Genomic DNA, 27,553 nt, shown 5'->3' with positions numbered 1-27,553 from the left:
GAGCCAAAAAGTTACTACTAAAAATATATAGGAATAATAATTCAAACTAAAATGTAAACAAAAGCCTCAAAAGATTTTTTATACTGGTTTTAAAAATGACCAGTTTTTAAAAATATGTTTTGACATACAGTGGGGTCCAAAAGTCTAATTTTTAAATGAAAATGTCCCAGAAGGTTTTTGAATTTTGAAATATTTAAAACAAAGAAAGTAAATGTTTAATATTTTGAATATTTAATATTCAAGATTCTGCACTATTTCTAGGTCTCTATTTAAGTGTAAGCAAAGGTTTGATGTGTAAATATGTCAAAGATTCTACTGTTCACTCAAGTTGCTGTCAACAATATAATTTGTAATGAAAACTGGACTTTTGGGCCCCACTGTTATGTGGGAAAGGTGATCATAGACATATTCAGTTAGATATTCTGACAAATATGGAGGTCCTAGCCAAACTAACAAAAAAAAATGCAATCTGTGAATGAGGTATGTGCTGCCTGTATTGGAGTAACATGTTAATTCTTTCCTGTTCTTGTCTTCACACTTGCTGCTGCACTTTCTCGAGGTTATTTTTCAGTATACTAGCAAAAAGAACATTGCAATAGTCTAAGCTTGACAAAACTAAGTCATGAGTCAACTACAGAGCATCCTGGAGTGTGCGGTAACGCCCAACTTTGGCAATGTTTCTAAACTGAAGAATGCTGTAATCAAAATATGAGGCTTGAATTTATGGCAAGAATCAAGGATAACACACAGGTCTTGCACTTCATGCAAGATGCCAGACTAGAATTTCAGTGTTATCCTCTTCACTTTTAAAGCCACAGTGAACTTATGTTCATAATTAGCATCTCAAACATTAGCTACAGCTTCTGGGTGAATTTACATCTTACTGCAATAGAAGACACATTAGTTTTTCAGTTGAGAGAGTTCTGCATTGCTTTTTGTAATTCTGCTCCATTCAAGTTAAGTATGGCTATATTTGGCAGAATCTGATTATTTACTACAGTCAGAGACACTGAACTGACTTCACGTTACATTGCCTGAGCAACACAAATAAAAAAAAATACGACGTTGCTGAGTTTCAGACCCTGCAGGGTTAGTAAGCCAGTTAACCTACACAATATTAGGCAGGTGGTTTTAATGTTATAGCTGATCGGTGTATATACGTGAGTTTGTGTGTGTGTGTGTGTGTTTGTGTAGATATATATAATGTATATGTATGTATGCAAAAATTGTTCTGGGCTGGGCTGTGAATTGAGCTACACACTTTACTTTGCTAGCCCTTAGAGCATTGGTTCTTGGCTTTTGGTTAGCTGCCAGGCTAGTTGCCAGGTGCTTCACCTTCTGTTCTTGCTCAGCACTAGTGCACAATTTAAAAGACTGCTGTTCATTTCGTAATGTCTCAAAAGTATATTCCTTCATTACAGCAAAGCAGTCCTGGCAAATTAAAAAGATATGCTTCTGTCTGCATTTAGTGAAAACACATTTGTGTGACCAGTGTGCCCAAAATCATCCCGCATTCACCTTCTATTTTTCTATGTTTGTTTCTTTGGAGACACAATGACCAGGCAAAAGTTTGCTAATATTACGGTGTGCTTTTCAAGTCAATGTTTTTAACATTTTGTGGTGGGGGGCCTACGGCATATAGCCCGTAGGTCATCATTTGTTCACCTCTACCTCATGCTGTTTCTGTATTCTGCCCTGTTCTGAAGCCTGAGTGAAATTATTTCAGCTGTTCAGCTAATTTAATACTATTCTCTCTATGATTTTACTTAAAAACATTAGCTCAATAATCAGGATGAGGTTTCGGTAATCTGTACATCCAGAAAGTAATACAAAGTAATAAAAATTATGTACCATTATAAAAAGAGCACTGATATCAAAGCTGAATGGCAGGAGAGATAGGTTTGTGGGTTTTAAACACAGCAGAGGGCCAAGAAGAGCCTCATTTCCATTCATGCTGAGTATGTGGTGCTCTAATGACCACAGCTGCAGAGCCCAGCTGAATCTGGCCTTTCAATAACAAACAGTCATCTGGAGCAACCCGCTGACAAATCCATGGCAGTGCAGAAGACTGTGCAATAAGCATAGGACATCATGTTCCCAGTTCTTGTTCATGTCTGTTAACCCTTCCATAAAAATATTCCTACATTTAAACTACAGAGCAATTATTAAGCCTCAAGCTACAATTTTGAATATTGCTATTCACTCATTACTGAAGTGCACTTTTCAGACGACTGAAGTTTTACAAAACACACATTCTACTCAACTATAAGCCAAAACATTATGTTGATACATTCCACTCTTTTCAGCTCAATTTGTTATTTAGTGTTTCATTTATTCGCAGCTGTGTCTGCAAATTTTAGGAGTGCATGCTGTGATTTAGCACAGGGACTGTCTCTTTAGCACATGGAGTGTCACCACTGAAATCCCTCAATATGGCTTTAAGCAACAGGTTGTGTCCCAAATAATGAACGTTTTTGATTGTCAGCACTGTGCCCTGGCCACAAAACTGCTGTTTTTGATTAGCAAACCTTTCCTATATGCCAGAGCTGAGTGTGTTTTGGAGAGCAGAGTCATTTCCAAAGCTGAAATATGAGACTTGAGCAAGGCTGGATGCCAATCCCTCAATGTCTTACCAAAAAAAACCAACATGGTGAAAGTAGAGAAAAAGGGTGAGGACTCTCATTTGATTATTAATGTAAATTAATTCAAAAAATAAAAAATGCAAGAAGAAAATGGAATATACTAATCAATTTTTTTTTATTAAGGTAATGAAGACGTGCAAAAGTCTTTAATTTATTTAAAACATATATGTATATACATACATATATACATACATATATACATACATATATGCTATAGCCATCAAGGACAAGGAACTCACTGATGCAGCATGGATTATAGAATGGTAACAGGACAGGGCTACCATTATCTGAGGTCTTATTTAACATGTCTTTCACATAAATTATATGTGAAACACTCTAATGAAATATGCATAGTTTGCTGACCTTCATTTTTGGGGTTTGAAAAATAGCAAGCAATAAATCACTTACGCTGTCACAAATGTTACTTTCTAGCTTTTACACTTCCTAGTAATAATAATATATTATTATATAATATAATAATAATAAAAAAAAAAAAAAGTGAGACCCCTGTTCCGTTTTTCTTCCATTTTTGCACGGCAAACTCTATTCAACCAACTTCTTATGTACAAACAGAAGTTGTAAAAACTATTAGACAACCTATACAGTTGAGTTTGTCTGAGAGATGTATTGAAGTAAATTATTTGCATAAAAAAATGCATGACTTTCAGTCTCATCATGCTGCATTAAATGCACACAACACTGTGGTTGATGCTACTTCCCTGCTGCTGCAGTTTCTTTCAGAAGAATCTACATTTTCACCTTGCATTGGATTGGATTTAGCTTTTTTTCTCCAAAGTTTGATCACTTGCCAATTCCCACCCGCCAGTGAGCTCTCCTCTATCATATGACAGCTACCAACCAGGGAGGGTGAATGCTAACACGTGCGTCCACTGAGACATGTGAAGCCATTCAACGCATCTTTTCAACCCCCTGCTCATGCAGTGTCACAGGGAAGCGTAACAGAGTATGCCAGTATCTCCAGTTCATCCTTTCATCTTCCAAAACATGCTGGTAGGTAGACTGGCTACACTAAATTGCCCCTAGGTGTCAATGTGTGTGTGCATGTTGCCCTGAAATTAACATGAGTGTCCAACAATGCATTTTACCCTCAGATGCAAAAATCTACAAGAGAAGTTTAACTTCAGTTGTGTAACAGTATGATGCCATTGCAAAACACTTAATATGTATTTCTGTGTCAGTGATGCATCAAACTAAATATACTGTGCAAGTGTTTATTCATTACTACAACCAAAATGGGTCCTGTGTATGTGCCTGCAGTTACACAACACTCCTATTCAGCCCACTTCCTACACTGTCATCACTTCTGCACTACTGTACTGTACAGTTTGTGCTAATGCCACTTCTGTACAGAAAATCAATTAGTGGCTAAAAAACAGAATGGGAGAGAAATATCACAGGAGGCCTAAACGTAGTAGGGATGTGAAACAAACCAAAACAGATTTAGCTACTTAGTCGGACATGTGTGATAGTAAACATCTAAAGCCCTGAATTTCAAGTAGTACTACCTGCATACAGAGAACCACATGTTTGTAATAATTTTGGGCATGCATATGTGTGTGTGTGTATGTGTGTGTGTGTGTATATATATATAAAAAAAAAAAAAAACAATATTATGGGTAGGGCCTCCCTTTGCTCAGAAAACAGCCTCCATTCTTCATGGCATGGATGCCACAAGATCTTGGAAACGTTCCTTTGAGATTCTGGTCCAGACTGACATGATTTTATCACATAATTCCTGCAAATTTTTTCAGGTGCAATTTCATGCTGCAAATCTCCCGTTCTACCACATCCCAAAGGTGTGCAATTGCATTCAAATCCGGTGACTAGGAAGGCCACTGAAGAACACTGAACTCATTGTCATGTTCATAAATCCAGTTTGCGACGACTTTTGCTTTGTGACATGGTGTACTGTCATGCTGGAAGTAGCCATGAGAAGATGGGTAAATTGTGTCCATGAAGGGATGCACATGGTCAGCAACAATACTCAGATAGGCTGTGGCATTCAAGTGATGATTGATTGGTATTAACGGGTCCAAAGTGTGCCAAGAAAACATTCCCCACACCATTACACCACCTCCACCAGCCTGGACTGTTGACACAAGGCAGCTTGGGCCCACGGATTGGGGCCAAATTCTGACCTTACCAGCTGTGTGCCTCAGCAGAAATCGAGATTCATCAGACCAGGCTATGTTTTTTTATGTCTTCAGCTGTCCAGTTTTGGTGAGCCTGTGCCCACTGCAGCCTCAGCTTTCTGTTCTTGGTCTTCTGACATGGTCTTCTGCTGTTGTAGCCCATCCTCCTCAAGGTTCTGCCACTCACTGCATTTTTTTTTCTTTATTGCACCATTTTGAGTAAACTGAAAATCCCAGGAGATCAGCAGTTATAGATATACTCAAACCATCGCGTCTGGCACCAACAATCATGCCACGGTCAAAATCACAGAGATTTTTCATTTTTTCCCATTTTATGCATTGCCCTGCAGCCACACTATTTACTGATTAGATAATTGCATTAATGGGTAGGTGTGCAGGTGTTCCTAATAAAGTGTTCACTAAGTGCATATAGCAAAATAGTAACACAATCAAAGCATGAATTAAAAAGACATGATTGAGACTAGAATGTGTGATGGCACTGACCGTGAATGGGACCGTGAGGTGCAAAACTATGGCAATGTGAGTTTGAGTACAGCTTCTGAAGGCTCAACTTGAATGCTAATCTGCTGAGTATACACATGTTGAAAAGGCACTATAGAAAGGTGTCTGTGTGAAGTGGCCTTGAGGAGCACCAAGGAGAAAAGAGGAAATGTAGTGTTACTATCTTTATTTCAGCTGTCTGTTAAGCAACCTCTTTTTGTGCTAACTGCAGCCCCTGGAAGCATGGACGTAACACTAGAAGGCCTAAAAGAGGAAATTGCCTTAGTGCACAAGACACTGACCAAACAGTGAAATCTGATCAATCTCACAGCGCTCAGTCAGCCAGGACAGTCTCGAGCTCACTGGAGAAAGAAGAAAGTCCACAGAAAAGAGGAAACAGAGCATAATATACAGCTGCATAAATAAAACTAACAATAAAAATGTAGAAAAAGTGAAAATATAGAGGTCAGTAAAGTCTGATTGATGCACTCTGATGGTAACTGAATGTACTAGTTATGTCAGTGTCAACTAGCATAAAGCGAACTATATTTTCAAGGCCCTGCCCATGACAAAGAGAGAGAGAGAGAGAGAGAGTGTGTCAAAGTGATTTTTGCTCAGTGATCATTTTACTACGATGCTTTTCTAAAATCACTCATATGGCTCCAGCTATTGATAATTGATTTACTACATTTAAATAACTTGATTTCCGTTTGATTTAGCAACATTAGTAATAGTAACACTACTAATAGTAGAAGTGTAGCAGTAATAGTAGTAATAATAGTAGTAACAGTAGTACTGGTAATAATAATATTCGTAGTAGTAGTAGTAATAGTAGTAGTGGTAATAATAATATTCGTAGTAGTAGTAGTAGTAGTAGTAATAGTAGTAGTGGTAATAATAATATTCGTAGTAGTCGTAGTAGTAGTAATAGTAGTAGTGGTGGTTATTGTTTTTGTAGTTGTCATCATAGTAGTAGTTGTCAATATAGTTGTCGTCATAGTAGTAGTTGTCAGTGTACTAGTAGTTCTCATCATAGTTGTCACTGTAGTTATAGTAATAGTTGTCATTAGAGTTATTAATACCCATTTATGAAGTAGATTAGGAATAGCAAAAAATAAGAAACTGCACTGCTGAATATACAGTGCTGATTAACTGTGTATAATGCAGTATTTTATGTATCACTAGTTTCTAATTTTAATAAAGTGCACTTCCCAACAAAAAGTAAACAGTTTCAAACTATAAACAATGCTTTCTACAATGAAAACAATCCAGCATGGATTGCGTATTTAAAAATGTACATCGCCTCTACAAAAAGATCAAGTATTTTTGGAAATCACTTGAAGCCCTTGTTTCTGAACATTTTTATCGGTGTTCTATCCTTGGCCAGGTACAATGTCACAGCATCAGCGCTCAATTGTTTTCTTGTAAGGAGTGCCGTTTTCAAACGCCTTTATTATTATTGTTTGCTTCAGAGCTTTTTCTGGCTGCGGTGCTGATACACTCACGTGTGCATCACGTGTCGTCTGGCTTTCAGCATACTTATTGTGGTGCTTTCTTTTGATGTGGATAAATAAATTTGTCATGTTTCCCCACCCTTTGCGTATTTTTACATATTAACATTGTTTGCACGGTGTCCACTGTGTAAAATCCAGCAACAACACCAACGAGAGACAGCACCGACGAGAGACAGCACCGACGAGAGACAGCACCGACGAGAGACAGCACCGACGAGAGACAGCACCGACGAGAGACAGCACCAACTCCTCCGTGTTGCCAAACAAAATGGGTAAGAAATGTAAGCTAAGGCACTGCCTGCTCTTAGTTATTATTGGTTTGTTTGTGGATTAGCAGAGAGACTAGTTCATAATAACTTGGGCTGCCATGTCCGTGCATTTTCAATGCAACTGACAAAACGTTTACTATCTCAGTACTTGCAAGCTCTCTGTAAAAACATTGTGGAGACATCTGAATCGTTCATATTGCTCACCCCTAACCTCAAGTGGTAAATGTCAAGTTTTATGACCAGCAAACTTAAAACAGATACTACTCACTCCACAGCCAATCAATAAGGCTAAACGAGATCAGCAATACCCATCAGACAAGAGCAGATAAGCAAAGTAAAATCCACACCACAGTATGAGACACAGTACCAGGCATTGCTTAACACAGTCTTCACTTAACACTGGCAGGCCTGAGGAGGGATAAAGGGGAGTGAGCTAGGCCGAGTGCTCTCTTTCTAAGTGATTAGAAACTCTTCTTTTGCACAAGAAACTCCTGCAACGCTAAGTCTGTTGCATTAGAATAGCTGAAAGAAAGAAACACATACCCCAACTCAAGTTGGCTAGCTGTATATGTACTGTACATGTATTATATGAAAGGCAGAAATCACTGAACTGATCACTGAACTGTTTTTAGTGCATTTAGTCTTTGGAAAACAAACAGTCTGCTAACAGCTGTTTATATCAATATAAACAAGAAAAATAATCTTTACTACATCTTCTGCACAAAAAAACTCCAGGCCCTAAGACAGAGGGCCCTAATTTTTTACAAAACAAATTTGTCAACTGTGCGTCAGTCATCACGCACTCGTGTTATTTCCATGCAGAAACTCTACAACCAAAACAAAAGCATGCTGCTGCAACAGAACTAAGAACTAAAGGAAGTGATTAAGTCTATCACTGTCCTCATCTGGTAAACCACAAGTCAGTGATGACTGATGATGATGAGATGGAAAGAAAAACACTGAAAACTAGTGCAAGTCCAAATGAACTCTGGAATAAGGAAATGAAGCTAAAAGGCAACATGGCCAACCATTGCTACACTGGTACAAGGCATCACAGAGTGGCCATGAGGAAATTTAACATCAAGCTCAGTCCGTGAGTCACAAGGGTGTGAACATGACTGCATTTTATGGAGTCACTGAATATGTAGTTTACTGTACAGCCACAAACAAAAAAACTCTAGGGTTTCCTCAATCCAGCACATATTACAGCTTTGTCTTTGTTGATCTGGCAACATTTCCCTTCTCTGAAATCTGATCCAGCAGCTTTCTCTGCCGAGTTATAAACCCAAATACACCAGAGACATTCTACTGGATTCAGCCAACTCAATGAAACATCATAGTCATGGTGCTTTGCAATACACAGCTAGTAGAGCGAACCTTGCCTCCTGTGGTCAGCGGTCTTGGTATCATTATTTCTGACCCGTGTCTCAACACAGCCTTGGCAAAAGAGATATCTGGGAGACTTCCTGCATCAGAGATCGTATTGTTTCCAGGCTAACAGTGTGACTGCAGCTCTGTTGTGGTGTTAACAAAAAGAAAGACAAGGTTCTTTAATAGAGATATCCTCTGTTGCTGACCCAGTGCACTTTGCGCAAGGCTAAAACTGCACTCACTACAGCAGCAGTGACACAATGCGATAAGGAGGCCGGAAGTCATTTTCAGTGTGACCTGGCGATCTACAACAACAGTAGGCAAAGCAACCGTTAGTGATGCAGAGTGAGCAGACAAAGCAATGCGAAAACGGTGAGCTTGCAAATTATAAGCAAACAGATGTAGCACCTACCAAATTAGGGCTGGCAACAATTAGTCAAAAGAATCAGTTATGTTGATTCTTAAAAATGATCGATGTGAAATATACTACATGTTTGGGAACTCTCAAGTGGCACAACAGAAAAGCTAGCATTGGAAGATCATGAGTTTGAATCCCAATGATGCCACAGCTATCAATGGCCGGGAGCCAAGAGAACCAAACTGGCCATGCTTTCTGAGTAGGAGGGCTGGTAGATAGCGCTTTTTTCTCTTAGTTCCACTGCCCTGTGATGCCACATGAGCAACAGTTCGAAAACACGCAGTTGGCTGGCTTCACATGACTTGGAGGAAGCACGTGTCTGCCCACACCCCCCTCAGTAACTATTGTGTAACTGGGGAGAGCTGACTGGTGGGTGGGAATTGGCTAAGTCTAAACTGGGAAGAGAAAAAACTAAATAAACTTACCATTATAGACTCATATTACACTTCTTTTGCAGGGCATGTTTTTTTTTGATGTAGTAATAAAATAGCTGCAGCAGTCTCATAGTTTGATGAGGTTGGTTAATTTTGGATCATTAGGATTAATGATGATAAACATCTGTGAGATGTTGTACAGTTTAGATAAAGAGGTAGGCAGATAGATGCATTTAAATCCACAAATTTCAAGTATGATGTGCTTTTATTTAAAATAAATTCAGTATCAAATTCCTTAATTGCAATTTAAATTGGTCATGGTTATTGTAACAGGGAATAATTATTAGATTGTTAGAGGAGAAAGTCAGTACAGTAACAAGACGTTCAATTGTTCCTCAGATTTGTCTTTCATTATTATTGTGGAAACGAAACAAAAAAATGGCAAATGATTTGTTTCAGCTGTTCTCATTTATAAGCCACCTATAGCCACATTTATTAATTGATTTGTTGATTAATTCATGTGAATAATCAACTATTAAAATTTTTTTTTTCAGCCCTAGACCAAACACTACCAAATCGCTGGTGATTCATTTCTTTTTCCCACACTGTAAAACAGTGGTATTTTTGGTTTCAGTTGTTGGTTCCTACTCACAGCTCCTGAGACAGTTGAAGTTGCTCACTGTGCTGCTATGGGCTTGAAGTGTTTGTCAGTGTTTTTGTAGTTCCCTTTGGGTGCATCATACACTTTAAACCTGTTTCTTAGCCTGCAGAAATTGTGAAGCACAAAACATTGTTTAGGCTCACTCTGACAGTTATGCACTGCACGAATGCAATTTATACACAAGCATTTCCCAACATCATTTTCCTTTTTACCATGTGATGTGTGGTATTAGGTGTGGTTTTTGTGGGGGGGGGGGTTTTTGGATATTCCACTACCAGTGAAACCATGGTGACTGGCAGTACACTAAAGAAAGAAATGCCCACTTGTAACCAGCGTAGAGTGACCTGAGCAACGCAAAATGGAAAAATCACTGCTGGTATGAGTGCAGCATAAAACAGATTGGATTACAAGATCATATCAATTACATTTACTTATTAAATCGATCACACAGATGATCACATTTAAGCTTCTTGTTGATTATATTATTTTTCCTGGAAAAGGAAAGAAGAAACAAGTCTTCCATCTCATGTTTCAACCAGTTCCAAATAAATTACAACCACTTTATCCATCCAATCTCAGTTCCTCTCTATGCTCCACCTCTGTGCTAAAGATGTTGCTTTTGTAAGGATCTTGGCAAGCTTTTTAAAATGTTTGTTCTAAATTCCTCAGGGGCACACAGGGGAGAGGGAGAGAGAGAGAGAGAGAGAGAGAGACGGGCGCATTTCCCTATCCGCTTCCACTGATTCCAACATCTGCATGGTGTCTTTTCCACTGTTGGAATAAAATGTTCCAGGGTTGTTGTTGTCTCTTTTCCTCCTGATATTGTCAGATTTTGATAACTTACTAAATGAACTTAATCAACTTATAATGAACTGACAGTGAGCTTAGATAAAAGGAACTAGTTGGCTAACAGATATTGATTTTTATTATTGTCTCTGGTGCTTTAAATCCCCACCTTCCAAGTTATGCTTTAACTGTCTATACTGTTGTGTCTTTTAGCTATTCAATTTAAAATAACAACTAAAGCACAGTTTTAAATTCGTTTAAAGATTTATACATGTGAAGGAATTCGACTTGTTATGCTGGCATGATTTATGCCAAGTCACAGTCCATGATATTACGGTTACCTCATCAAATACCAATAAAATGCATTTCTATAATGTCTACTATACCTTGTTCAGACATCAGTGTCAAGTGGATAGTCGAGACAGAGAGCCGTTCACACTTGATATTTTCATGTCTCAAAAGCGTCTTCAGTGTGGTATTCACATTTTAATCTAGATATTTAATTAATATGAGATATGCAAAATCAGCAAGCCCCAAACAAAAAGAAAAATCAACCCATTATGTGCATCAACAACATGGATGGACAGTTTAAAAGATTTAGTGTGCTTCCATGTGAAAACCACAAACCTGGAAAGGTGACTTTGAAATTGTTAGAGACACACTGCTGTTCAAACTACATATGTAATGTGGCTACTTGCACCCTAGACTAATGGGATCTGAGAGATGGGATAACAAGAAGCATCTGACCCCACTCACATCTGTGCTGATCATTTGTGATTCAATCACCTGTACAGACTAAAGGGCAGCGGTTCCTCAACAGTTAAGGCTCTGGGTTACTGATAAGAACATCGGGGGTTCAAGCCCCAGCACCGCAAAGCTGCCACTGTTGGGCCCTTGAGCAAGGCCCTTAACCCTCTCTGCTCCAGGGGTGCCGTATCATGGCCGACCCTGCGCTCTGACCGCAGCTTCCTAACAAGCTGGGATATGTGAAGAAAAGAATTTCTCTGTGCTGAATTGTATATGTGACAAATAAAGGCTTCTTCTAAAAGGCTTCTGGACTCTTTTACATGTAGGACAAATACTCCACACTGACAGCAGTAATTAACAGCCTGAAGATTTTTCAGCATGCAAGGCCTTGCAATGATTACAACACTGACTGGTTATACAGTAGTGATGAGGAAAAGATGGTTTAGTTGACGAAAATGAGTGAATCAAATCAATCAATCAATCAATCAGTGCAGCCAAATACCTGTGTGGCAGTTAACTTAGCTAGTTAAACATGCCATAAGTTAACTCACCGCCTCACAAGGATGTTGTGAATTTAAATTAATATCAATATAGAATGTACTGGCGTATAGGGCTGGGCAATGATATTGTGATGATATCATTTATCAAAATATTGATACTGTATCACAATTTCTGAGATATCACAATATCTTTTCAGAATTTTTATAATTACGAACTGATTGAAAACAGCTGATCTGATGTTAAAATTTTGTACTGAATCTTTTAAATATTTACAGAATTATTTAATGATCAAAATTCATTATATTAGACATAAAAGCATCATGAAAAACATGAACTGTTTTTTTTGTCTTTTTAATGCAACCCAACTGTTTCTTTTTCGGAGGTTCCTAGCAAATCTATATATTTTGATACATATTGTGTATTGTTAAAAAAAAAAAAAAAAGTTTAAGTATCGTGATATGTTTTTGTCATATCGTTCACCACAATGGCATGTCACACTGCACCCACACACACTGCATCCACACACACTGCATCCACACACACTGCATCCACACACACTGCACCCACACACACTGCACCCACACACACTGCATCCACACACACTGCATCCACACACACTGCATCCACACACACTGCATCCACACACACTGCATCCACACACACTGCATCCACACACACTACAGCAGATGAAGGCTGTTGAAATTTTGTGGCATACATGTCATTTTCCATGTGTTTATAGGCATCAGTTTGAATATTCAAACTTCTATTGAATAATGCCTTGAAAATTTTATTAGTGATTTTCAAACTCCCATCCCTAATATACTGATAACGGTGACAGAGGCCTCCACCAAGCCGAATCAAAATCAGATGTTTGAGAGAAGTTTAAATATTCATTACTTTCAATAAGCACTTTATCCTATTTCTATTACTTTTTCCTACCATGAAAATGTGAGACCATAAAACACAAAAAAACTGTCACAAATAATCACAATAAAAACTTTGACAACAAAAATCATGATTTCAGTGTTGAACAAATGAAACAGGATTATATCTCACAGGAATATGCAAAACTTTAGCAACAACATTTGGTCATAAAGGCTGAGTCAGTGTACGACTGCTCCCTGCCTGTGTAATGAGGCTGACAGCTGAGATTCACTCCATTACTGCCACAGGATTAGCTCTCCATGCCTAAATGTGGAACCCATACTCTGGGACGAAAACCGCATAACTGAGATATCTGCAAAAAGACAGCAACAAACAACTACCAAGCATTTGTAATTGAGGTGTGGTACTTTTGTCCCAGAGTCTGACATGTCTCTGCTACACTAACATGTTTCACCACCTGGCCATAACAGTGTGCACACACGCATTCATGCACATAATTCACAAAGGCAAATGGTAGTTTTGGAGTAAGCACGTCAGAGCTTGTCGTGGCATTCCTATGTCTTAGAGACACAGTGTGGGATAAATCAATCAGACCTTCTCTGGGATATGCTCTCTAAGGCCTGTGCCTGCAGATACACGCACAGTCTAACACAAGCTTCTAGTGACCAGGGAAATGCTGTGCCCAAAAGGGAGTGGTGTGGTGACTCAATCCCTATTAACGCACCGTGTTTATTTAAGTAAAGTATGGTCGAATGGGAAGGCATAGATAGCTAGTGAAAACAGCCCTAAGCAAACACTGATCAAATGCTGCAATTTCACTGGAAGCCATATGAAATTACAATCAGGGCAGTACAGGACAGCCACAGAAATGCCATCACAAGTTGTGACACAGTTGTGACCCCCACCCCCACCACCACAAATTTTGCTGCATGCAAAGAAGCTCAAAGGCTCTCATGCTTGTGTGTAACTGGACAAATTCACATCTCTGGACTGCCTTTGGAAATACCAGACAGAGTGCAGAACGGGAGAACTGACTCACTGACACCAGCCACGCAGCAGGAACTACACTGGCTTAAAGCTCTTTCTCCAACACACACACACACACACACACACACACACACACGCCTTGAACTTTGCAGGCTTCGTCACTGAGGTAGATGAATATAGCTTAACACACCCATATGCACATTGAGTCAGCTGATGTCACTTGCCGCATTTTTGTGTGGCAGCCTGGCAAACCCCATGCCTTTACATTTATAACCTAGCCTGCTTAAGAAACACAACAGTAGTGCCAAATTTTAAAAGATGATAACTTTAAATGGGAACTGAGTTCTCACTTCGATTATCTGCCTCATCCACAGCAGTCTCAGTCTCATCATCTGAGGTAAAAGTTCACTTTTGGCTAGGCTTGTGCTATATTGACTTTTCCCTGATGATGTTTTTTTTTTTACTGGAAATTCAATTATAAAATAAAACGATTTAATTGTCCAGAACCAACAGACTAAAAAAAAAAAAAGACAGTAAAACAAGTATTACCACCATTTCAGGTTTAAGGAGAGCAGAGGAGGGGGAAGTGATATTATCAGCTGTGCAGCAAGAATAGCAAAAACTATTTCAGGAAAAGCTTTTTCAGGATTTTTCAGTGACTCTGCAGTAATGCACTATAAAAAAAATAATATATATTAAAAAAAAATAATAATAGTATTATTACATTTTCAATATAATCCTTTTTAGGCCAGAATTTTCATCTTTTTTTCTCTTTCAACTAAAAATGATTATAAACATCACTTTAGGTTTTCGGCTAAAAGAGGAAAAAAAGGATGGAAATTCTGACCTAAAAAGATGAAATAGGCATACAGCAAATCCTTGCAAAAGAATTATATAATTTTTTTGTGGTATCCCTAATAAATATAGTTAACTGATGCTGCCTATACACACTCTCTGGTCATTTTAATAGGAACACCTGTACACCTGCTCATTTATGCAGTTATCTAATCAGCCAATCATTTGGCAGCAGAACAATCCATAAAATCATGCAGATACAAGAGCTTTAGTTAATGTTCACATCAAACATCACTTTCAGAAATCTCCTGGGATTTTCACGCACAACAGTCCCTAGAGTTTACACAGAATAGTGCGAAAAACACCATGTGTGCAGAGGGCATGCAGGCTGAAACACCCTACTGATGAGAGAGATCAGAGGAGAATGACCAGACTGGTTTGAGGATGAGCTACAACAGCTGTAGACCACATCAGGTTCCACTCCTGTCACACAGACTCACTGAAACTAGACAGCTGAAGACCAGAAAAAGACCAAGTGATTTTTTTTCCTAATCTTCAACTGTCCAGTTTCTGTAAGTCTGTGCCTATGATAGCCTCAGATTCCTGTTCTTGGCTGACAGGAGTGGAACCAGATGAGGTCTTCTGCTGTTGTAGCTCATCCACCTCAAGGTTCGATTTTGTGCATGCTGAGATGTGGTAGAGTGATTACTTGAGTTACTATATCCTCTCTTATCAACAAGGCGTTTCCGCCCACAGAACTGTCGCTCAATGTTTTTTGTTTCTCGCACCATTCTGTGTAAACTCTAAAGCCTCTAGTAACTCTAGAGTAAAGTCTAGTTGTGTGTGAAATTCCCAGGAGATCAGCAGTTTATGAAATACTCAAACCAGTCCTTCTGGTACCAACATCCATGCCACGATGAAAGACACAGAGATCAGACTTTTTTTTTCTTCATTCTGATGTTTGATGTGAACCTTAACTGAAACTCGTGGCCTGTATCTGCATGATTTTATGCATTGCACTGCTGCTACGTGATTGGCTGACTGGATAACTGCATGAATGAGCAGGAGTTCCTAATAAAGTACCCAGTGAGTGTACTTACCTAATGTAAGCTAACAGATAACATGGCTGAGAAACCCTGTGTTAGGCTATAAGTGACAGAGTCATTTTGTGCAGTGTGTTTGTGTGTGTATGACTCCGCAGGCCAAGCATTTGCTATGGGAGAAGGGAAACAAAGCACAGGACGTCATATACCATGAGGACAATGGCTGCATGAGGCAAACAAATGAGGTCAAGCACTGACTGCATTGTACGACGTCAATATAAACAAACACACGACACTGAGCAATCAGATTCAGAGCAACAGTGCTGTAGAACAACTGTGAGAACTGGGAGAAAGAAGTTCATATACAGATCACAAGAAACACTAGGAGAGTTTTATTAGAAGAGCTGCTCCTCCATGGCACCTGCACTGGCAGTTTGTAGACACGGCATCACTCAGATCCACTTTTCTCCTGACAGGGTGCTGGTGTGTGTGTGTTCAGGAGATCAGAGGATATTTATAATATATAGTATTGCACAGAAATGAAAAGTCCTGGCTGAAACTGAAATTCAGGACAGCACTGCACTGACAGTTAAAACTGAAAAGAAAGTTAGGGGAAAAAACACTTATTGTTGATAAAGTCAGTCCATTCAATAAGAGAAGACTGAGCTGACAAATAAAATGGTTAACATAAACTTTCTAAAAATTATTACACTGCCCTACTAATCTGGCTTATACTAACAGCCTGTAAGTCCACTTATTAAGTACACTATGCAACAAAATAATTGTATAAACAACTCTATATGAACTTAAACACTATCAATGCTCTATATGCTCTATTAACCTGTGAAACATTCTCAGCAACAGAGAACTGTTGGTCATCCAAGGCAAGAAATAAAAAATTTTTTCAGCAGTACATTTTAGTCTGACCCTAACCCAGGAAATTTCCTTTTTGCTTCCGTTTTTGTTAAAAACGTCCAACATGCAGAATACAAGTGGTGTATCAAACTTATAGTTGACCCCCTCTTGGCATGAACAGTGATTAGAAATCGATTGTCTAACGTCACTCATAGAAACCGTGAAATGTTTCCACACGGCTGATTTTTCACATTTTCACTGTTGTTCTGTTGCTCAAACTGTTTGAATGTGTCTGCAGTGACCGACGCAGCAGAGCAAAGGAAGCAAAACATCATTGATAATCACTTTCTAATTTCCTTTTTTCCCCCTCAGTCAAAATTATGGGCCTTTTTCCTCTTTTTGATCAATCTGACTGAAATTTTGGCACGCCACTCATAATAACTGACCTGTGTTTCCATTTGTACCTTCGGCTGGGAGAACATATTTCACCATCTAAAGCCAAATCCTTCATTATCTGTATACAACAAGCATGCATATCTTCAGCGACTTTAATCTGTGCGTAGTTGATCAGAGAAAGTTTTGTCGCTGATAGCATTAGCAATGTAGCTTCTAGTTTGTTGCAAACCCCACTGATTCACATTCTTTCATTTTTTAAACAACTGCTTTCAAATGTCCCCTGCGCTGCACGTGTGTAGAACCAAGGATTTTGCTTTGAAGTATGTTGGTGCTGGAATCAAACTGATTTCATTGGCAGAGAATTGTCTCTTCTGCAGGAAGATGGAAAGCACAGAACAGTTTGAGATGAAACACCTGATCCAGCACCACCTTCTTCTCGTCAAATGCAAAGGAAATCTTGGAGTGAACCTGTTACTGAAAACAGGAGTAAACCTGCTGATCTCAGCAGGTATGATTGCACACATGCTCAGACGCATATAGCCTACAGCAGTCTGAGCTCAAGCTCATTCAGACACAAAAACACCTATACTCTACTTCAAATATAGAAGACTCGACAGGGAAAGAATGACAGAATAACAAAGAAATAGAAAAAGCAGGGTTGTGCAAGCTAAGCGAGCTCTGTCTCGTGCAATAAATATGTTGCTCATTTAAGTGTGATAATTCTGATTTGACTTATATAATGTACTTACAGACATCGTTTTAAAGTACAAATCTACAATCAGCTCTCATAGGGGTTACAAACAGGAAAACCAGTCAGTAGTTATATTGCGTTCATGTTAGAATTATGCTAATTACAGATTTCTCATTTGGAAAAATTAAAAAGAAATGTTCACAGATTAAAACTCATTTAAACTCATACCAGATGAAATCTCTGACCTGATGGTTCTTATATCATTATCCACAAACAAAAATAATGGATTCCACAGTTAAAGGTATTTAGGAGTGTAAAAGTCAGGATTACTGATTTCTCAAATCTGATTGGTCAGAAGGTGCTGAATAGTTTTCTATAACAACAGTTCTGACAGCAGTTACAGCAGCAAGGTTTATATTAATGCACTTATGGTATCTATAGTAACAGCTTACATAAGGACTTGTATAGCGGACACTCCACATACAAATGGATTAAAAAACGTATATAATCTTTGATATGGTGGAGTTTTTTTTGTTTGTTTTTTTTTGAGGAGACATTCATTTAGCAATTTTGGATGGAATCTCATGTCAACTCGTTGTAATAGTCAGAGATAAAGCTGTAGTATTACATTTTCAACATGGGAAAATCTTGTGGTTATAACCGGACAAGCTGCTTTTTATCTTAAAGATTGAGGAAAAAAAGGTAGGCTGATGAGGAAACGATTGTTTATAGCTGTTATAAAATAAGTGATCAGGAATGAACTTGTTTTGCGGACATTCCATAACATTTAAAGTGACTGTAAATGGACAAGGTGTCAATCATTGATTAATTTAAAAAAATGGAAACGCTGGTGAATTGCCATGGTATAAGAGAAGTAAAACACACTGGTTTGTGCTGTTAAAATATTACAGCATCCCGTCATTGTTTATGGTTCAATGACAGCATGTCCCTTCATGCTTTATTCCTCACTTATTCATCAGAAGGTGTTGATTAATTTTCTATAACGACAGTTCTGTCATTTTCCTGCTAATAACCTCATAATAACCACTACACTGTATTTATACTTTTTAGCATGGAGAACTTAGCTGTCTTTCTTAAAGCAAACCAGTGAAATGGCTTACAATATGACTTAGCTGTATCCATTTTGTTGTTGGGTGTGCCACCACAGAAATGACTAATGTCTGAGTATGAGATAATGACCAGCTCTGAGTATGATCTAGCAATTACTGTAATTCTGACTTGAGGTGAACACTATTAATAACGTACTCTGGGAAATTAGATAATATGACCCAGTGTATAGAATGATTTGCTTTGTCACTGACAAAAATAATCCAGTTCAGAGAGCTCTCATGTTACAAAGGCAGAGCAGAGAGGCACAAGACGGACCAGGCCCCCCCACCACCCCGGCTATCACACAAGTCACTCCAACAAGGAAGTGAAAATATGAAGCCTTTATCAGCGTACAACACACACATAAACTAAAATTAGCAACGGCTTCTCACCAGTGTATGAATACTACATTGTGCCACTGCTTGCATGATTCACATTAGCTGCTCAGCAACGTATTTGCACAGTGGAGCGAAAACACATTATGCCAGCCTTAACAACTGCTAAGTAGAAAGAACTGATAAACAGGTATGTTACACATATAATTAAAGACCTGCAGGCTACAGAAGAAATTAGATTAAAGTATGGTGTGTTTGTTAGCTAAATAAGCAAAAGTGACAGATTTGGGTTGTGGTGTGTTACATCTGTTACTCAATTGTATAGACCAGGGCTGTTACGGTGTCAGTTACTCATGAAGCATTATCAGCTGGTTACCTGCTGACTTTTCCAAAATAGTGATTAAAATGCATTTATGTCTGGTACCGTTTACCTTTTCAGTTTTCCTCCCAGTCAAGTTTCTTACTCCATGGTTCTCATCCATATTGTTCCCAGCTGTGACGTCACTAAACACTGACTTCACTGCAACCCCTCCCTCTGGACTCAGCCTAAAATCATATTATAGCAACCACCGTTTCTCTGCACAGGGACGCAACTGCACTGAAAACTCTTTGGCTGTGTAATAGGCTACTGTTGTAAACACATTACGATGCTACCTCTGCTGCTACTCCTAGCAGGTTCTTAACTTTATCATACATGACAGCTATCATACACAAGGGAGAACTTTGCTGACCGTAACTAAACAAAACAACTAGACTTTGGCTAAGCTGTGTCACACAACCTTGTTCAGCTTATAAAGACAACATGATTAAAAACTGATAATATGAGATTTTATGGAAAAGTCATTCTCAAAAATATCATTCTAAAAATGAAGAACAATTGGGGGATTTGATCTTTTTGTTATATACACTATATGACCAAAAGTATGTGGACATCTGACCATCACACTCATACGTGATTCTTCCTCAAAATGTTGCCATAAAGTTGGAAGCACAGAATTGTCTAGAATGTCTTTGTATGTTGAGCATTACAATTTCTCTTCACTGGAACTAAGGAGCCCAAACCTGTTCCAGCATGACGATGCCACTGTGCACAGCTCCATGAAGACAGAGTTTGCCAAGGCTGGAGTGGAAGAACTCGAGTGACCTGTACAGACACTCTGACCTCAACCCTAACCAACACGTATGGGATGAACTGAGATGCAGACTGAGCCCCAGGCCTCCTCACCCGACATCACTAATGCTCCTGCAGCTGAATGAGCACAAATCCCCACAGCCATGCTCAAAGGTCTAGTGGAAAGCTTTCGCAGAAGAGTTGACATTATTATAAGAGTAAAAGGGGACTAAATCAGGAATGGGATGTTCAGTAAGCACATATGCATCTGATGATCAGGTGTCCACATACTTTTGTCCATATAGTGTAATAACTGATCTGCATTATGAATGATATGAATGAACAAAATGCATATCATTCATTCATATCAAAGTTAAAGTACAAGACGATTCTTGTATTTGAACAACAGATACAAGAATCGTCTTGTACTTTAACTTTGCACAACCTGAGAGAGGACATTTACAAAGTTAACCGCTTCATGAGTAGTGTGTATGAACAAATCACTGAGATAGGTCTAGAGCAAGTGATATTTCAGATGCATGATGCACATGACACGTGTTTGCAGTCCGACAGTGCTTAAATAAATAAGTGCAGGAATGACAAGCACCTCTGATGGCGCGAGACAACACATGAGCTAACATTAATTAGGAAGTTGGGAAACTCAGCGCTTTCTTCAGTTAGATTCCGATGATCACTGCGGTTAGAAAGAGTGCTCTCCTGTCTGTGTGTTTGTGTGTTTGTGTGTTTTTAATGCTACCACCGGCGTGCTTTAAGAGAGCAGCCTGCACATGCATGTGACATGAATACTAAGTCTGCTCTTTGCTCTGTGTTAATTGTTAGCAGTGAGAGAGCTGCTTAGCCAGCTGCTAGCTGCATGACAAGTTAAGGGAAGAATCTTTGGAAGTCTGAAGAGTTACCGAGAGAAGAACAAGACAACATTTTCATACACTCCTCTCCACCCTGTAACTTAGCCAACACACCACACTGCGTGCTAGCCGCTTACCGACGACTTACCGGAGTGTGGGACCGATACAGTTTGTGTCGGTGCTTTCAATCTCCCGGAGGATCCGCTCATGTTCCGCCGCGGTCTCTGCGCTCGCCATCTTCAGCTCCAGTCGTAACGCCGCGCGCTGACGTCACGCCACAAAAGGGAAAAAAAAAAAAAAACACAGCTGCTGGAGGGGGGGGGGGGGATGTTTCTACTTCCGGGATAAAGTTTTACCTATTTAGTGAAGTAGGCTATAACTGGAAAATCATACAAAGTTATTATAATAACATATATACATATAATAACAAAGTCCTGATTTAGTGTTAACTGAAAAATTAAACAGCTTAATATCGTTTTATATATTATATATTATATATTAATATTATTAATATATAATATATAGCTTAATGTTATTTTATATATATATATATATATATATATATATATATATATATATATATATATATATATATGTATATATGTGTGTGTGTGTGTGTGTGTGTGTGTGTATATATATATATATATATATATATATATATATATATATATATATATATATATATATATATACTTCACAAAAAAGGACTGGCAATGTGTGTGTGTGTGTGTGTGTGTGGTGCCCTGTGGTGGACTGGCATGCCATCCAGGATGTTTTCCCACCTCATGCCCAGTGTTCCTGGGATAAGTTCCAGATCCTGTTTACTGAAGATAAATGAATGAATGAATGAATGAATGAATGAATGAATGATTTAGACAAACAGCTGCATTTGTATAACTATCTTAATTTTTCATTTAGTTAGGGTTTTTTTTGTTTGTTTGTTTTGTTTTTTGTGAATAGGATTTGTATATTGTAAAGATATACACTATGTGGCCAAAAGTATGTGGACATCTGACCCTCACCCCTATAGATGTGTCTTTCCCAAATTGTTGCCATAAAGCTGGAAGCACACAATTGTGTAGAATGTCTTTGTATGCTGTAGCATTAGGATTTTCCTTGACTGGAACTAAGGGGTTCGAGCCCAAAACCTTTTTCAGTATGACAATGCCTATGTGCACAAAGCAACGGTCACAAAGATATGGTTTGTCAAGGTTGGAGTGGAAGAGCTCACGTGTCCTGCACAAAGCCCTGATCTCAACCCCAGTGAACACCTTTGGGATGAACTGGAACACCGACTGCACCCCAGACCTCCTCACCCAACATCAGTACCTGATCTCACTAATGCTCTTGTAGCTGAATGAGCACAAATCCCACAGCCACGCTCCAAAATCTAATGGAAAGACTTCCCAGAAGAGTGAAGTCTAAATCTAGAATGGGATGTTCAACAATCACATATGAGTGTAATGGTTAGGTGTCCACATTTTTGTTATTTTTGTCTATATGTTCTACTTTGTTTGCAAATTGTGACTACTTCATATCAAAATGCAACAGTGGCATATCCAAGGGTTGTCAGAGAATGGTCAAGAGCACTGCAGCAGCACCTAATACTGTATAAGACAGTGTGCAGGTGAAGAACGTGTTAATGGAAAATGAATGGCCACATAATGCTATTACTGTGTGGGCTTCATAGTAGCTCTATATGTGTATAGAACCTATGGGATTTGGTCAGAATACCTACAAGACAAATATATTTCAATCAATATAAGATAGATATCATTCATTAACTTTGGATGAACTGCATCTCAGTAATAAATCTCAGTTGTGAGTGTGATATACTGAACAGTAGTGACATCTAGTGTATGGAAACCTGTAATTACATCCTGAAATTAAATCCTTTAATTAAATGTATAGGTCATATATAATATTAGTTACATCATTTTATGTTTTCTGATATAAACAAAGACTGATATAGGCTAAAGTTCACATTTAACACGAAAATGGACCTGCTACTTTTCTTAAAACCTACACAGACGTGTATTACAAGTAGTCCTCGTTAACAGCCAACTATTTAGCAGGAAGTAAATCAAATCAAATAAAACAAAGTAAAATAAATTAATGAAATGTGTGTGCTCTGCGGTTCAGCAGTTGTGGTGTTGATGCCACTGCGACTGCTCCATAACGCTGCTGCTTAGAGTTGCCAGGTTCTCTTTTTTTCCCCAAGTTCCAGTTTTTTACTTTATATACAGTATAGTATATTTTTAATAAAATATAAAGCATGCTGGAACGGTTACTTTTCAATCCATTTCATAATCTGTATATCTGTGCGGTACTCATATATTACATTGAGAGAGAGTGAATTGTTTTACTCAGGCTAATAGCTATTCTTTATTTATATGTAAAATAATAATAATAATAATAATAATAATATATCTATTTGTTTTTAACAATGTTTTACAAAAAATAAAAAAATTGTATAACATTACATTTAAAACACTGCAGTACACTGTAGTACATTTGATGTTGGTAGTGAGGAAGGAGAATACATGTATCTGTTAGGAATAAGCTGGTCGTAAGGTGGTAAGATGAGTCGTGCTACAGATCTGGCAACCCTGCTCAGCGCCAAACACACTCTTCAGGTTAGGTGGTATCGAGGGTGGTTTACTGCTGTGGAGCCGGAGACTGGCGCCAAAATTCGGTAAGAAACACTGTACTGCCAGTAAGAGCATGCTAGAAAGGTCTGAAAGTCTGCCAAATCATTTACTCGATATAAACATGGAAGAGAGAGGAAGGTTGTGGAGACCGAGAACTAACAAGTTAGCTAACCTAGCTAAGTATGCTAGTGTTCACCCTCCAGCGAGTAAACCTGCAGTTAACCATTTCCGTGTGCGCTTATTTGCTTTCATAACATTGGCTAGTTAACCAGAATGCAACTTTTGTGTCAATAAATTTGTGTGTACTTAAAAAAAATTAATAAAAGAAACTGAACAGTGAAAGTAGTTTAGGTTAGCTACCATATTTATAAGGCGGAAATAGTTGAAGTTAGTATAGTAATAATATGACAGTTCAGCTAACTACCTAGCACACTGACTGACCTAATCAACCTAGTCAGGTTAATGAACTTCACAAGTGTAAACCGAATCACGGTCACAGACTGGTGAATTTACGGTGCAGTAACTGAGTGTGTGTAACTGAGTGTGTGTATCTGTGTGTGAACAAAAACAGACGCCGAGTGACAGTACAGTGGTGTGTGTGGTGGAAAAAGTGAAAATATGCTGACAGCTGAAGTGTTTCCTGCTATTATATACAACTATCTTAGTTACAAACAGACTTTATTTAATAAACAGGCTTTTCATTTAGGTTTAGTGGGAGTCACTATACAGGATATTGCTACACAGGAAATTACTCCACAGGAACAGATTTCAAAATAGAGAGAAGATTTGAAGGTCTTCATATTTTACTGGTATAGTTACAACTCTCAGCTTTGTTTATCTGTATCTATTTCCCCATTAATATGAAGTATTTTCTCTTGCTACAGCATAAGAGTAAGAACAGAATGGTATAATATTGATTCATTCACTATTTATTCATCGTCAGTAAGGACTTGTCAGGGTTGTTTTGGATCCTGAGCTTATCCCAGGAAGACTGGATGTGAGGCAGGAATACACACCAGTCCATCACAGGGCACAATGTATTTTAATTTTGCTTTTAGACACACAAAAATCTAATTAATTGGAGAGAAACAAAGCTTCTCAGATGGAAGTCCTTCATCAGCTGTGCAAGCAGTTCAAATTCCTGGGATAGAACTCATAACATTCATTCTTTACACACTGTCAGTCATGTCTATTTCTGACTGTAGAACAACTGTTAAAGTAGGCAAATCTTAAATTAGCCTCGAGCATATTAGACAGTTACTTTTTGTCCTGTTACCATTTGGACCACGTATTATGTTAGGCTTCTATACATACGTAAGCTGGAACACCTGCCACACGATGAACACACTAATTTGTACCTTTCTGTTACTAGGGTTGAAATTCTGACGCTTTCTGCTTTCACTGTTGTTTTAGTTCTCACAATGGCTAAAATATGCACGATATCAGATGAGTCTGACCCATCAGGTGATCAAGAAGACACAGAGCACCTACAGGCCAAGCAGGGAGCCGAGGCGTCTCACTCTGAGCACTCCCTAGCTGTTACACAGACATCCCGAGGTGAGTCTGTCTCTAGGCTTGGGCCTGTGGGAAATGTACAGATGCATTCACCTGTGTCATATACTCCATATCCAGGAGGCACAAACACAAAGCACAGTGATCCCTAGTTAAAACATGTCATCTAGTTCTGTGAGTAAAGAGTAAAGAGTTAGAGATGAAGAATTTCCACACACTAACACTAGGAATTATAACGTTCATGCAACATGCCACATTGTCTCTGTTATTACTGACTGTAGGAGAGGTAATGGCAAGGTGCAGGAATTTCTCTGTAAATGAAGAGGACTTCCAGGAGGCTAGTGATGGGAAATCTGGAGATGGAGATCCTTTCCGACCTCGGTCCCGCTCAGCACCTCCAGTTTTATGGGCCGCCAAGAAATACGGCAGAGAGCTGAGGAAGATGAGCGATGAGTTTGACACCTTACTCGACAAAGGGGTAAAAAAAAAATAAAAAAAAATTATAGCTCAAATAGAAGAGCAGAAAAAGTGATTGAGGGTTTGAAGCTGCTGGCATATTTAAGGAATATTTAAAAATATAAAGATTTCTTTCTCTAATTCCCAAGTGTTCATCAGCTAAGACATGTTTGGTGTTTACTTCTTTAGTCTGGTGCAGGAGCTGAAGGTGTGGCCAACAAGTCAGGAAAGCTTCTAGCCACCAGTTTAGCATTGTGCAAACTACCAGCTTAAATCAGCCTACACATGCCTCAAAGACAATGTCTACTATGTGTACATAAACAGTTAAAAAAAAAAAAAAGCAAACTAAGTCTGTATAAATTTTCAAATGAAACTAGAAAATAGTATTGTCATCCAAATAACTTGTAAGGCACAATTCTGATTTAAAACTAGCTAGCATACATTTGCACATTTATAGAACAAAGTGTCAAAGTCAGAAACCACAAGCAAGACTCTTAGAGACTGTGCATTTGTGACAGCTTGAGGAGAGTGGGGTTTTTCTTTTTCTTTTTCATTGCAAAACTAGTAGTTGTAAGATTTCTTTACTTAGTAGTAATATTAGCTTCATAGTGCCAGTACAAAAGTAAAGAAATAAATTTATACACTGAACATGTCTTCAATACCTTTCAACTTCTACATCTTGAAATGACTAGTTTTTAAGATTTATGAAAAATCTGCCTGACAGATGCCTACATGTCTAAGTAAAATGTCTTGGAAATGTAACTAAGCAGGAAAACTACATAAGTTAATGTGTATTAATGCCTCTGTAACACAAAACACTCTCCTCTGACAGATGAAGAGGGTGAGGAGTGCAGGTACAGCCTGTCAGATGCGCACCTCCCCCAGCTGGTTCAACTTCCTCTGGAGCCACCAAGAGTCAGACACTGAGACCGTGAGCAGTCTGACAGCTCAAAACACCCGTCCTGCAGAGTGACACATCAGTGGAGCACACAGCGAGAGAGAGAGAGAGAGAGAGAGAGAGAGAGAGCACTGGTTATGCCGTATATAAAGGATGAAGAGGAAGCTCTCAGAACCCAGAAGTGAAGGACTGATGCTCTGTCTTAATGGACTATTATAAAACTTTCCTCAGAAGTTGTTGGATACCTGGACCTTTGACCAGTCAGTCTCCAACATCGCCTGAGTGATGTTTACTACTACAGAAAAAAAACAGATGGAGATTCTTTCCTGGGTCTGTGCTCCATTACTGTGGGCAAACTATGCAAGCTGTTTTGTGAGAATGACCGGTTAGTTCAGTGTGTGTGAGATTCAGTCAGAACTACTGGAGCATGAAGAAGGATGCAACGTCATTCACTGCCATCTTTCAGGGCTGTAGGGAAATGTTTCTTGTCTATGGTATGGGCTAATGAAATCTGAACAAACACGGTAACAAACATATCTTTCAGGTGCAAATTTTTATAACTTTTACCACCCCTTTCCATTGATACAGCCTTAACTGAAAGATATAGATGAATGATTTTCAGCAAATAAACATACTAAATCAACAGATGATTAATTTTAAAATAAAACATAAGTAAGAGCTGATCTATCCTGTTGATCTGTGTAGGGCTATGAAGCGTGGGTGGACAGGACTTTGAACAGTTTTTGTGTATGTTTTTACACCTTCTGCTATCTCTATCTTTATGGAACATTCTACAGCCTTAGAGCAATAAAGACCAGAAGAGATAGCAGCAGGGCCTTAGTTTCATTGATATTACTTGTAACATCAGTAAATATAAATAGAAAGTAAAATAGAAATAGAAAATATAAAAATGTCTTGTAATGCCTTTATGATTTTTAGATTATTGAATAATCTACCATTACATTTTATAACCACTACAACGTGAAAAATAAATAAGAATTTATTAAAGAAAGCGCTGCAAGAGT

The 27,553-nt window shown here is 38.5% G+C and overlaps 2 protein-coding genes across 3 annotated transcripts in view; one reads left to right on the top strand and one right to left on the bottom strand.

The window, feature by feature from the left end:
- The window catches only part of exoc6b (exocyst complex component 6B), a 96,585-nt gene extending 75,304 nt beyond the window's left edge, over positions 1 to 21,281 (bottom strand). For both annotated transcript variants that reach the window (XM_053233174.1, XM_026936432.3), the window contains exon 1: positions 21,160 to 21,281. In XM_053233174.1, the coding sequence (XP_053089149.1) occupies positions 21,160 to 21,248 (89 nt within the window). In that variant the 5' untranslated portion in view covers positions 21,249 to 21,281. The remainder of the gene's footprint in view (positions 1 to 21,159) is intronic.
- Positions 21,282 to 23,588: 2,307 nt separating this feature from the next.
- On the top strand, positions 23,589 to 27,540 carry badb (BCL2 associated agonist of cell death b). The gene is made up of 4 exons (XM_026935841.3): positions 23,589 to 23,706; positions 25,076 to 25,219; positions 25,456 to 25,652; positions 26,463 to 27,540. The coding sequence occupies exons 2-4, from the start codon at positions 25,084 to 25,086 to the stop codon at positions 26,601 to 26,603; spliced, it is 474 nt and encodes a 157-aa protein (XP_026791642.1). The 5' UTR covers positions 23,589 to 23,706; positions 25,076 to 25,083; the 3' UTR covers positions 26,604 to 27,540.
- Positions 27,541 to 27,553: the final 13 nt, after the last annotated feature.

Source organism: Pangasianodon hypophthalmus, chromosome 4 (assembly GCF_027358585.1).
Source record: "Pangasianodon hypophthalmus isolate fPanHyp1 chromosome 4, fPanHyp1.pri, whole genome shotgun sequence".
In the NCBI taxonomy this organism is placed as follows: domain Eukaryota; kingdom Metazoa; phylum Chordata; class Actinopteri; order Siluriformes; family Pangasiidae; genus Pangasianodon; species Pangasianodon hypophthalmus.
This window is presented reverse-complemented; position numbering and strand designations above follow the sequence as displayed.

Bases quoted from the DNA above. Each gene is read 5' to 3' on its own strand.
- badb (XM_026935841.3), top strand. From the start codon at position 25,084: ATGGCTAAAATATGCACGATATCAGATGAGTCTGACCCATCAGGTGAT. The intron at 25,220-25,455 runs GTGAGTCTGTCT...TACTGACTGTAG, and splicing joins TGTTACACAGACATCCCGAG to GAGAGGTAATGGCAAGGTGC. The intron at 25,653-26,462 runs GTAAAAAAAAAA...CTCCTCTGACAG, and splicing joins ACACCTTACTCGACAAAGGG to ATGAAGAGGGTGAGGAGTGC.